Source organism: Aquila chrysaetos, chromosome 17 (assembly GCF_900496995.4).
Source record: "Aquila chrysaetos chrysaetos chromosome 17, bAquChr1.4, whole genome shotgun sequence".
Taxonomy (NCBI): domain Eukaryota; kingdom Metazoa; phylum Chordata; class Aves; order Accipitriformes; family Accipitridae; genus Aquila; species Aquila chrysaetos.
Window position 1 is genome coordinate 6,711,378 of NC_044020.1, and position 13,047 is coordinate 6,724,424.

The 13,047-nt window shown below is 52.9% G+C and overlaps 1 protein-coding gene and 1 long non-coding RNA gene across 2 annotated transcripts; both read right to left on the reverse strand.

Moving 5' to 3' along the window:
* Window positions 1-3,478: 3,478 nt before the first annotated feature.
* On the reverse strand, window positions 3,479-4,292 carry ASCL1 (achaete-scute family bHLH transcription factor 1). The gene is given in 2 exon segments (XM_030040846.2): window positions 3,479-4,113; window positions 4,115-4,292. Coding segments are annotated over 2 exon segments (666 nt in total). The 5' UTR covers window positions 4,225-4,292; the 3' UTR covers window positions 3,479-3,557.
* Window positions 4,293-6,846: 2,554 nt separating this feature from the next.
* LOC121233896 lies at window positions 6,847-10,432 on the reverse strand. Its single transcript, XR_005934242.1, has 2 exons — window positions 10,231-10,432; window positions 6,847-7,091 (listed from the first exon to the last, which is right to left on the reverse strand). It is a non-coding gene; the product is annotated as an uncharacterized LOC121233896 (long non-coding RNA).
* Window positions 10,433-13,047: the final 2,615 nt, after the last annotated feature.

The following is a 13,047-nucleotide window of genomic DNA, read 5'->3' on the forward strand; positions in this document are numbered from 1 at the left end:
GGGGGGCCCAACGCGGCCGCCGTGGGGGTCTCGTCGTGTTTCCCCGTCGCTGCCCAAAGGTCTCGATTTGGGGGCGGGGGGGGGGGGGACGACACACGGACTTCGGGGAGAGGTATTTGTTAACGGGACGTTTTTCCAGTGTTACGATAAATAAATACATAGGTAAATAAATTAATAAATCCGTGGCCCAGCAACCTCCATCTGCCCCCCCCCCCCCCCCAGCCCTGAGTAGCTCTAAAACTTATACTGCGCCCAAAGAAGTCCCTGATTTATGGAGTTTACTAATGCTAACTGAATACTGTCTGTCAGGCAGCGCTGAAAGGCTCTCCGCGCTAATACAAGAAAAGGCTTTGTGTTGCTAAGCGATTAGAGCAGATGTAATGAGATTTACCCCAATCCTGCTTTGCCCTTTCCCTATCTTCAGTAAAATTGTGTGTGTGTGTTTTCTTTCTTTCTTTCTTTCTTTCTTTCTTTCTTTCTTTCTTTCTTTTCTTTCTTTCTTTCTTTCGGGAGGGGGCTGAGGGGAAAAAGGAGGGAGGAGGTGGTGAATTTCTGAGCCTGCCTTATACATTGTAGCGAACAACAGCGTAACTTTGCCTTTAGTTTAATGAGTCTGGATATTTACTATTCAGAAGTGAGCAAAAAAGAACACCTGTCTACACAAGGAAGAGAAATTTCGCCTTTGTAAGAGAATGAAACATTATCCTAATGTTATATTCATAGCTATAAATTACTCGCTACACTTTCTTTGCATACCTTATCTGTGCACTTGCAAAAGTGGGTAAATAAAAAAGGAGATGCTGTAAAGGGAGAGCGGATGGAGGCATATAACGGTTATTATTTTCATAACTAAACATTAGTTCCACGAGCGGTTAAAACAATGAGCGTTTGTGCTGAAGTAATGAGGGATTTCGTGACCCCAGCGTGTCCCGTCCCGTCACCCCCCACCCCCCCCGATTAAATCACATATTGATCATTTCAGGGCGTGAGGGGAGGAGGCGAAGGGGCAAATGCGCGTATACGTTTAAAGCAATGCAGAAAGGACTGTACATCGATATGCACCAGTATATATATATGTCCATGTATGCATATATAGTTACATCTACATACACACACAGAGAAAATTCCAGGGTGCTCCACCAAAGTTTTTCCCACCTCTTTTTTAAAAATAGCGCATCCCTCGCAACTCGACGGCACATTTGTAGCGGAGCGGGCTAGATTTTTTTTTTACCTCCGTACAACACACTGGCTCTCCCCGGTCTTTGTTGGGGTTTTTTGTAAGATGCATTTTGCGCTTTGCTTTCCGCTTGGCTTGGTGCACGCAAACTGAATTTGCAAGTGATGCAGGAGCCAGGCGAAAAGGAGAAGGCGAATTCTGGTCACGTCCTTGCTAACTGACAACAAGCAGGCTAGCCAAAAAAAAAAAAAAAAAAAAAAAAAGCAAAAAAAAAAAAGCGGGGAGGGGGAGAGTCCAATTTCTTTTTGAGTCTTGGTAATTGGGTACTTTTACAGGCAGATCACGCTATTGGGGTAGAATACCAAGCTTAGAAAGACCAGTGTCTCTGAGCTGCCACCCATTTCTACTACTTTATTTATTTATTTAATTTTATCTCCCTTCGCCTCTCGCTTCCCGTCTTCCCCCGACGGTTTTATTTCTCCAGGCACTGTTTTTGCAGAGACAACACGGCAGCCGGTGTTTGCGGTGGCCGTGCCTTCCCCCGTGTTTTTCTGCCCCGTTGGGTCAGAGCCGCGGCGGACAGGGTCACGCCGCCGAAATGCGGGATGGAGCGCCCTCTTTTTTTAGGACTTACTTGGGCTTTTGGGGGGAATTCTTGAATGTGCAGTGATTTCGGGAAGGACAATGCAATCATTAATCATCCCCTCGCCTTTTGATTCGGAGACACATTTGCAACACAGAAGGGCAAGAAAACAATGGTGATACCGCTACATCTTTGCATATTTATATAGAGATAGATAAAGATATATATATATGTGTTACATCCATCAGGTACAAACACTTCATACGCAACTTAGCTCCGGCATAACATCATTTAACATTTTGTCCTTACATTCACCGTTGTCAATGGCAGAAAGAAAAAAAAAAATTGCATGCAGTAGGCAGCCGGTCATTTTAATTAAAAAAAGTTTTATTACGAAACTAGTTTGTATAAAACAGGGTTATACAGGACCTTTGTCAGTTTGTAATAAAACAGTAAGAAAAGGCAGTGGCATAGGGGTTTCTTGTTTGTTTGCTTGCTTGCTTGTGTATTTTTCTTTTTTTTTTTTTTTCAAAAGGCAGCATATAAAAACAAATGGCTACCATTTTGCGTTTGGACAATAGCTGCATAAACTTTGTTCACTTTGAACATTGTTTAATAACATTATTAATACATTAACAAAGTTTCTATAAAGTAAGACACGTCGGTGCTAAAGTACATCTGGAGGAAATCCAAGTCCTTTACAAAACCACGTACAAAAATGGCAGTTGTAAGGTAACGTCGACTACAAGTCTAAACATGAAGAGGTAATAAGCATTACATATTAAAAAAAGTATCAAGATATACACATTTTAAACCATTTGTACAAAACCTCTATAAATCTCTCTCTCTCTTATGTACAAAAATAGCTTAATATATCCCCAACCTGGTTAGGATAGATACAAATAGATTTTCTTATAATAAAAAAATTCACAAAAAAGATTGGAAGCATTCTATGATGGAAACGAGAGGAAAGGCTCGGAGGGAGAGGCGCGGGGAGGCCGGGGGGGGGGAGCAGACGGGGCTCCGGGGGCTTCTTTGAGTACAGCATAGCTTAATTTCAACAACTCCACAAACATCGGGGAACTAACTTTGTCCACAGAGTGATGAACGCCAGTCTCTGAAGGGCCGCGGCGGCGGAGATGGGGGGGGGGGGGGGGCTTTTTGCTGGGGAGGACGAGGCCGAGGAGCGCAGCCCCCTTCCCCGCGGCCCGGAGCGACCCGGCCGGGACCTCCGCGGTTCCCCCGCGGGACACCCACTCCTCCGGGGCTCGGTCCGTGGCGGTGCGACGGAGTGCAAAAGCCGGCCGGGTTCCGGGGCTGGGGGCGGCCGCTCCGCCCGCCCCCGCGGCGCGCAGCGCTGCGCCCGCCCGCCGAGAGACGTGCCCGCACCGCCCTCCGACGGCGGGGGAGCGGGAAATGCAACAGGTTCTTTTTTTTTTTTTTTTTTTTTCCTGGCTGGATTTTTGTCTGTCTTTCTGGGTGTGATATATTTTTTGGGGGGTTGTTTGGTGGGTTTTTTTGTTGTTTTTTTTTTTTTTTTTTTTTTTTTTCCCCCTTTTGCAACTGTCCTGTAACAACAAAAGAGAGAGGAGATCAGAGCCGCGCCGGGACCAGCGCAGCGCCGGCCTGCCGGAGCCGCTCGTAAGTCCCGTCCCCCCCCCGGCCTGCGACCCCCCCCCACCCCGGCGGCTTCACCTCCCCCCCCCCCGTCCGCCCCGCGCCCCCCGGCCCTCCGCGGGCGCGTACCCACCTACCGCGGGGCGGGGGGGGGACACGGGGGACACGGACCGCCGGCTCTCAGAACCAGCTGGTGAAGTCGAGCAGCTCCTGCTCCTCGGGGCTGAGCGGGTCGTAGGAGCCCTCGTCGGAGGAGTAGGAGGAGACGGGGGAGCCCGCCATGGAGTTCATGTCGTGGGAGTAGCTGGGCGAGATGGTGGGCGAGAGGACGCCGGCCTGGAAGGCGGCGCTGACGGCGTCGTGCTCGTCGAGGAGCTGCTGCAGGGCGCGGATGTACTCGACGGCGGAGCGGAGGGTCTCCACTTTGCTCATCTTCTTGTTGGCGGCCCCGTTGGGGACGTGCTCCCGCAGGGTGGCGAAGCCCAGGTTGACCAGCTTCACCCGGTTGCGCTCCCGCTCGTTGCGCCGCGCCACGGCCGCCGGCTGCTGCTGCGGCAGGCTGTACCCGAAGCCGCTGAAGTTGAGCCGCCTCTTGCAGCGCATCAGCTCCGGCGAGGCCGAGCGCTGCCGCTTGGCGGCCCGCGGCCCCGAGGCTTTGCCTCCCGGGGAGGGCTGCCCGCCCGCCGGGCTCAGCTGCGGCGGCGGCGGCTGGGGCGGCGGCCCCGGGGGCGGCCCCCGGTGGGGCGGCGGCGGCGGCGGCCACCGCCGCGGCGAAGAAGCACGCCGGCTGCAGGAAGGGCGGCTGCCCGGCGCCGCCGGCCATCCTGGCGGGGCTACCGCTGGCCATGGCCGCGGGGGCGTCCTGCGAGGCGGGGGCGACCGAGCGGCGGCCGGTCCCCGTCCCCCGTCCGTGTCCCCCCCCCCCCCCGGCCCCGAACCCCCCCCAAAAAAAAAAAAAAAAAAGAAAAAAGAGGAGAAAACAAAAAGGAAAAAAAAAAAAAAAAAAGGATTCGCGGCGAGAATGAAAAAGCGAGACACAAAAAGCGGAGGGCAAGGGGGGAAAGGGGCAGCGGCGACCAGAGGGAGCGGGCGGCGGAGCCGGGCGGGCGGCCGGGGCTGGCGGGCGGCTCTGCCCGCCCCCCCTCCCTCCCTCTCGCCCCTCCGTGCGGCGGCCGCGGGGAGGCTCGTGGCGCTCGCGTGTGCGCAGCCTGCTTTAGCAAAGCCCCTTTTGCAAAAAAGCGGCTGGGGATTGTGTCTCTTATAAGGGGCGGACGGGGCTCGCCCCCCCCCCCCCCCGAACACACACACACACACACACACACACGCACGCACTCGCCCCCCCCCCTCCCCACACCCCCCCCCCCGCAGCCCCCGGCGCACACGCGCTGGCCGCCGCTCGGCCCCGCCCCCCCCCCCCCCCCCCTCCCGCCTCACAACCCCTCGCGGGTTTGTTGTTGCAAGTGCGTGCGCCCGGCGCGTGCCGCGCTCCCGGCCCTGAGCAAACACCCGCGCCGGGGCGCCGCGCGCGGGGAGGGGCGGGGCGGGGCGGGGCGGGGAGTGGGGGGGGGGGGGGCGGTGGCGGCCGCGGCCCGACGGGGCGGGAGGCGGCGCGCGTGGGTCGCCGCGGGGAAAGAGGCGGGAGGGGGGGGACACCCCCCCACGCGCACACGGGACACGCAGGTGCGGGGCATCCTCTGCACCTGCCCGGGGTTCGTGAGGGGAGAGCCGCCGCCGTGCGGGGAGCGCTGGCGCGGAGGAATCCCGTGGCGTGGGCAAGGCAGGGTCGGTGCATCCCCACGGGAGAAACGTCCCGGCCGGCGCCGGGAGGCGGCGTGTGGATGTGGGCAGGGGGGCCGGGAAGGGAAACTTCCCCGCGCTCGGCACCGCCGAAGAGCCGGCGGGTTTGTGTTTGCCCCGGGGAAGCGCCGGGATGGCCGGTACCGCTTCCTTCGCTCAGCCGGTGCTGCGAGACCGAAATTTCGTGAGTGTCCGTGACCCGCCGCCCCGGGGACCGCTGCCCTCGCAGCGACGGGAGCCGCACACGCCCCACGGGTGGCCCGACGGCTCTATTAGCTTGAGGCCACGGCGGCGTGGGTGTTGGGAGGAGCGCTGCTCAGAGCGGCGGGTGCAGGACCTCGGGAGAACTGAGTCACCTTGAGTTACCCCTTCGAAAGGCTTCGAGTGCCGAGGGGCGAGCGTGTCTGCAGAGAAAGAACAAACCCCTCTCGGGAGCGTCCAAAGTGGACGGTACCGGGAAGGTCTGGGTGCCACGGTACTGCCGCGGGTGCCGGGGCGGGGGGAGGAATTTTGTCTCAGAGGGCAGCGTGAAGCCTTGCGTGTGCTAAGCAGAGCAAGTGGACGTGGAGTCAGCTCTCCCTTCACTGCCGGAGCCCGTTTCCCAGGCCACGCGGTCCGCTCGCTAGTCCCGGGGGATTCGCCGAGGCCCTCCTGCCCTCCGTGGCACCCCGCAAAGCGGGAGCAGGTCACCACCTTTCCAAGCGGGCGATGGCATTTGCTTGTAACAACTGGGGAGTCGGGATGGACCTGGCCTGTGCCGGGGAAATTATCCCTGCTGCCAGGTAAAGTCTCGCTTGTGGCTCAGGACCAACTGTGGAAAAGCGGTGCTGAGAGCTTGAGGCTGGCACGGCTTGGTGCTCACACCGACCCTTGGGGCTGCAGGGGTGCGGGCAGCCTGGGAGACGTGGCCAGGCTTTGCACTGGGACGTGCTGGTGGCCCCGCTCTTGGCACGAGCAGCAGTGAGGAGCGCAGCGTGGCCTTTCCCTGCCCTCCTGCCTTTCACGTATCCACGTATCTGTGCAAGCTTTAACGCATTTTTGTGTCTTCAGCTCTGCCTCATCTCCACCTCTCCCTGCACCTCTCCACTCTGCAAACTCAGATGCGTGTATGCTCTCTAACCCCCTACAAAAAGCAGAGCCGTGGTACGACAGCCTTGCCGTGGGTGAGATGATTATCCCTCTAGGAAGTCCCTGGCAAGTGGCTTTCATCCCTGCTGCTCACACCAGCCCTAAAGCATGGAAGGAGGGGAGCTGCACGGTCCCTGTTCAGATTTCAGTGGAAATGAGTGCAAAAATAAGCCCTGCGCTGCTGCTGGCCTCGATTACAGCAGCCTGGAGCTGTAAAGATCGCTTCTTCTCATCTGCCACCGGATTCCCCCACCCTGGCTGGGTATGTGACTTTAAACAGTGATAAGCAGCAACGTCGTGTGGCAGAACCTTAATGTGCACCTGCTAACTAGTCTTTCAGTAATTTTTCACGCGGCAGCTTTTAATGCACCTGTATGATGAAAAAGGTGAAGTAGTTCTGTCCGGTCTAACCTCTGTCATATTTATTTCAGGGCCCTCTTCACTGATCACTGAGTTTCTTTCTGATTTTTAGCCTGCTGTCTCATCGCATGTGAAACATATTAAATGATTTTATTCTCTCTTGGGCAGGACAGCCAGACCTAAGCAGGATACCACATTCGGTTTTATTTTCTGTACAGGGAGCTATCCCTCTTCAGTTCCAAGTCTTCTGGCCGGTCTGTTCAACATCCCTTGTCTGACATCAGAATTCTCGGCGCTGGAAATAGTCGTTGCATCATCAGCTCCACGTTGGGACATCACTGGAGCGAGAGCACAGTAATGAACCAGCCTTGTGATTCGCATCCCACCGCTTTGGGAAGCGGCAACAGAAATACCAAAATAATTGCAGCCCTGTAAACGATATACATATTTAAACAGAGTAATTTTTCTGGAGCAGCCTGCTACCAGAACTGGCGTGGAAACACCACGTAGGGAAATTCCTGCCCTTTTTCACCGAAAGTTTCTGGGTCCCTCCTTCTCAAGTCTCGGAGGGCTCTTAAAAAGGCAAAAGACAGAGGTCACCGAGTATAACTCGCGTGTAATTTTCCCTCCGTGGCTCTGTCCCCACGGCCGGGGGGGGATAAGGGGGAGGGCAGAGCCTTTCCCTCCTTTTGCCCAGCACATCCCTCCCCATTCCGCTGCCGCCGGGGAAGGAACTTGCCCCTCGCCTTGTCCGAGGCAATGCCAATCTTACCAGCTCCCCTGTCTGCTCACCGCACAGAGCACGGGCTCTGGGGCTGCCAGATTTATAGATAATAAATATTGTTTCAAGGTCCCCTGCCTCCACCCACTCGTAGGCACAGTCCTGCACCTGCACTTTGAAATTCTTAATTCTAACATAGTGATAAATAGCCCTCGCCCTTTTCATTAGGCTTTTTTTTTTTTTTTTGCTTTTTTTGCCTTTTTTTTTTTTTTTTAATCTGGAACTGTCATTATTTTATAGTGGCTTTTTTGTGTGCCTAAATTGTAGCCACACTCATGAGGTCTTTTGAAGTCCTTGCTTTTTTTTTTTTAAAACTTTGGGATGCCTTTTTTTTTTTTTCACCCCTTTTCTTTTTTAAAGGCCATTTACGTTATGATTAAATGCCGTCTTGGAAAAGCAGAACGAAAGTCGTTAATCTATATAGATCTTCAAAGAATCGATACATTCGGGACTTCTGTAGGATTTGTTACACTCCATTTTGTTACAGTAGGCAGCTCGTCTGGATTTGGGCACATGTGTTTCTCTCCCTCCCCTCGCCCTCCCCCTCCCCTTTCCAGCTTCCCCCCCAAGAGTGAAAATAAAGTAAAAGGTCTTTCATGGTAAACAAAACCAGCTTATTCTCCACATAGAACACATGAATAGCTGGAAAAAAAACTTACAATAAATGGTGCATTTTTTTCTCTGCTGGGTATAGCATTCAAGATCAGTCCAGTATTCAAGAAGCAGTCCATTTTTTGCTCAGCAAGAGAGTTTAGAAAAGAAGCGTGGGGTCTATTCAAGGATCTTTTCCCCCTTCACAATTGCTGGGCTTTATGAAACCTATCTTCCATGCCTTGTCAGAGTATTTCTGGGGACCAATTAGTGCTTTGTTGCAAGGCTTCTTTGCTGAATCTTTGAGCAGCAAGAAAAAGCTCTCTTGAGTCTCCCCTTATTTTGACTATTTCAGTCATTACTCAGTGTAATAATTAATATGACAACTGGACGCTGAAGTTTGTATAGAAACACCTCGGCTGCAGGAGAGAGCGTGCAGTGGGTGGTAACAAGCTACAGATCAGACCGAGAAGCCACACACACAAGGAAGGGGGAAAAAAAAAAAAAAAAAAAAAAGAGGGAGGGAGAATAATGAATGAAAAGAGAGAAAGAATAAAGATAAATAAATAGTTGGCACAACCCGAAGAAACATAATGCAGACTTGGAAGGAGAAAAAAAAAAAAAAAAGGCAATTAGGAGAGAGGGGGAGCGACCCCCGAGAGGTAAGCTTATTTTGAAACAGTTTCTGTGTGAATATAATTTTCAAAACTTTGCTACTTTCAGAAGGCAGGAAAGCGATTTTTCCCTGACGGCTGTTCCTTCGGGTAAGTCATTTTTCAAGGAGCATCTGCCTACACTTTTGCATACTTGATAAACTAACTTTAACGTCTCTTCCTAAGCGTCCGTTTACAGAAAGAAGGACTTTGAGCATTAAACCGTGTTCGTGAGTAATTGTTGCCCATCCTGCCCAGGGTGGAGAGAGGCTAGTCCTCGGGATAGCGAGGCGTATGAGTTCTCTTAGCGTTGTATCCTCTACAAGAGGAATAAAGCCTGTGCCCCAAATGAAGAATTAAAAATGACGTTTGACCAGGGACACTGCTGAATTCTCCTCGAAAGGCGTCTTGGGATGAACACTCATCACTTTGCAGACATTTCTTGGGCTGCCAATTAGGGCATAATAAATAATTAGAGGTTTTAAGCATATTAGATACAGCTCATGCTAATGAGCTACATCAGGTCTTGTGCTAACCTGAAGTGACAGTTTGCATATAGGGCTGCAAAAAAAAAAAAAAAAAAAAAAAAAAAAAAAAGGGAAAAAACGAAAAAAAGGGGAAAAAAAAAAGGGGAAAAAAAAAAAAAAAGAAGCAAGCAAGAAAAAAAAGCAGCAGCAGCCGCGGCAGTTCCCCCCGCCCCGGCCCGGTCCCGGCCGGCTCTCCCCTCCTCCGCTCCCGCGGGTCCCACCGGGCGCTGCCGCCCCCCAGCACCGGGGTACGCGCTCCCCCCCCCCCCCCGGCCCTCCGCGCCCGCGGAGCGGAGCCCTCCGCCCGCCGAGCCCCGCCGGGTGGCCCCATTGAGCGGCCACGCGTCCCGCGTCCATCACAGCCCCGGGGGATAAATCACACCGGGCTGAAACCCCCCCCCTGCGCCTCCCCCCATCGCCACTTTTTTTTTTTTTTTTTGGAGAGCTAAATTTTGGAGGCTGGGGGATGGATTTTTTTTTTTTTTTTTTTTTTTCCCGGCGCCTCCGAGGCGGCAATCCCCTGGCAGGAGGGTTGGGGGGGGGGGTTTGGGTGATGACTGGCTGGGAAGCGGGGAGCCCCCCCCGGGGGGGGGGGGGGGACAGGCAGTGTCACCCCGGGTGTCCCCCCCCCTTCGGCGGTCTCTGCCGTGAGGACACAGTGCCACCTCCCGGCCGCACCGCGCTCCGGAGGGAAGGAGACCGGGGCGGGGGGGGGGGGGGGGGGAGATAATAAATCCTCGGGGGAGAGGATGGGCTGCGGCCAAAAAGCATTTAGCAGCGGGCTGCAGGGGATGTCGGGGAGCCCAGCTCTGCAAGGAATTGGGGGGGGGGGGGGGCGGGGAATGTGGCTGGGTGTTGCAACCACGATGTAGACCCGGGTGTGAGGAAATGCAGCCTGGCTGGCACGTAACGGAGACCTGCAGCACCTGGAGACCTCTGGTAAATGCATACACGATATCGGTAAGGGGGGGCTCACCCCGCTCCCTGCCATCACACATCCCCCCTGGGCTACTCACTGAATCCTCATTTGGGAATTTTTCAGGTTTTACTAGAAAAGCTTCTCTCCATTGCTCGCCGCTCCCTCAAACCGACTGGGACATCCTGAAGCAGCAGGGCAAGGCAGGGAGCTCCAGGCCAAGGATTGTCCCAGTCTCCTTGCCATGGAAAGGGGCATCCCTGCCCAAACCAGAAAATGCACAGCTCTGGGGAAGCCGCCGCTCCGCAAATACTGGCTAAAGGCAGAGGCGGGAAAGAGCAGTCTGAGAAGCAGCCAAAGTCCGTGGCCCTTTGAACTTGCGTCATGCCGGCCAGGGGAACCTGCCAACTTTCAGTGTAAAGAGCCCTCGTAGCTGTGGCTGAGCAGCACAGCCAGGACTGGATGCACGCGTGTGTGTGTCCCAAGAAAGCGTGTGTTTCCGAGGGAGAAAAGGTGGTTTTAGATGAAGGCAATGATGTGGGACATCAGTGCGTATTTGCAGACGGTTGAAAGGAGTGGGCTTGCACGGTGCTGCAGAGCAGGTCTAGTAGACCCGAAACTCAAGTGCTCACCCAGGGCCTGGGGAACCAGACACATGGGGCAACTTGAAACCCGAGTGGGAAATCCCAGTTAGCAATGTCACTGCAGGGGGACGAACCTGTGCTCGGTATGCTGAACTAGTACTTCAAAGAGGTCGGGGAAGCTCAGGGGATTTGGACTCTGAAATGGTCCAAGGTAACCAGTACTGATGCAATTGTGTGTTCGTACTGTAATGGCACTGGGACACACACACACACGCACACAACTTTGCTCCAGAACAAGAGAATTTAGGAATTCTTCCTGGCAAGAAGGAGCTTTGCTTCCTGCAGCCAGTGCCTTTTGCTACCAGGCAACCTCTGACAGTCCAGGCTCATTAAACAGTCAGCTGGTGGCAATACACTGGTGATCGTATTATGATTATGTAGCAATAAGAGTAAGAGATAAGGTTGCAACATAAATAGAAAAAGCAGGGGGTAGGAGGAGGCAAAATAGATAATTATGAGGATTTGGCATAAGCAGTATTTTGCATACCCTATATTTCACTTTGCCTTGCCATTACTGTCAGGGTAGAGTGAACACAGGGTGTAGTAGTTAAGAAAAGGGGTGGAAGCAAGGAAAAAAGACCAAATGCCTGTAAAAAACACAGAGAAGGAAAAAAGATTGATCAAAGGCTAGTGAAAAGAGAAGGAAAAAAGAAAGAAAAAGGAAGGCACAAAAAAATGACAGAAAAAATAGTTTATGACTTTGGATGCCATAGTTATTTTGGCCAGCCTTAGGACATCCATTTCAGTTTTTTAAAATCTGGTTGAAAAATACACCAGGTAGTGAGGCATGGTGTGTGGGGAAAGTAAACAAGACCGGTTGCTGGAGGCTGTCCTGCCCTGCACAGGGACTACTATAAGCAGTGTTGTCACCATCCTCACCTCACTGCTTTTTTTTTTTTTTTTTGCAAGGTGGTCTTCAATGTCCCTATCATAGATAGGACTTGTGCCTGGTGTTGCACAAACACAGGACACAAAATACTGCCTTCCGTAGTGAACTTATTGGCCGAGCAGTTCAAAACCAGTAGTTTTTATACTGCTGGCAATTACTAAGGTTAACCTCCCTTTCCCCTACTGCTCCATCTCTCCGTGCCCCAACCCGCTGCCACGGTGTCAGCAGGACCCGGTGTGTTATGTGTGTATTGTATTTGGCTGCCTACCTTGACCTGCCAGCCCGTACCACAGGCTTGCCGATCACTTCAGAAAGTAACTTTCTATCCCTGCGTGGAGCTGCAGGGTGCCCAAACAAGCAGTTCTTCTGAAAAAGGTATGTATTCATGCCCAAAGCACTGAGTTAGTTACTTCAGGTGCTCATTATACAGTTGATAGTTTTGGTGGGCTGGATTCTGACTCTGCAGTCATGGGGTTCAACATGGGTTCGGACTGAGAGCCCTGAAAGTGGCTCCACTCAGTTTCCCTACTATAAGGCTGATTGGATTTAGCAGCTATTGGATTTTTTAAGTACCAATAATTCATGATAAGTCTTTGTTAGTATTCGTCAATCTGAGTTTGCATTGGTGCATGCAGCAGAGCTTCCCTCAAGGCTAAAATAACTGTAAACAGATGATTTCTCTATTCCATAGAATTTATCTTTGTCACAAAAATATAGCAAGATTACCTGCCTTGACAGAGTTTGTCTCGGTACAGGTAGATACCAAGATAGATACTTGACCAGTTGTTTTTTTTTTCACCTGCCCTCCGGTATTGGGCTACAGCTTTCCATTATTCCCTCAACCCCTTTGATGACTCTTTCTAAACCAAAGCTGGGCTTTTTTATATCAGACCGTTACCAACCTTTTCTGAAATCATTCATGCCCCCCCACTCCCCATGTAGATCTCCGTGGCTGATGCTCTATAGAAGCCCACATACACCTTCTGCAGTTCTTCTGCATCCTCCCGCCCTCTAGCTCTGGTCATCTTTTCCCTGCTTCTTTTCTTCCTTGACCTTCTTCCCTTTCTCCATGATCAGACTCATATCCCAATGTGAGGTTCACGCAGCTAACTCATGTCTCACGTTTCCTTTACACCGGGTCTCTCTCTCCAATGTCTGGCGTGTGGAGCGATGTCTCCTGCTCTCTGACCTCTTGGATACAGCCCAAAAGGTCCTACTAAAGGACAAATCCCTCAGCTGCTGAGCTGTGTCCCAGCCCTCCCTGGCTTGTGTCTGGCACGTGAAGAGCGGATTCTAGAGAACATCTGATCCCTGGTCACGTGGAAGCGAGCCCCGATGGGAAACCCACCTGAGGCTGGACACGCACGCGGCGGTGGGAACGGAC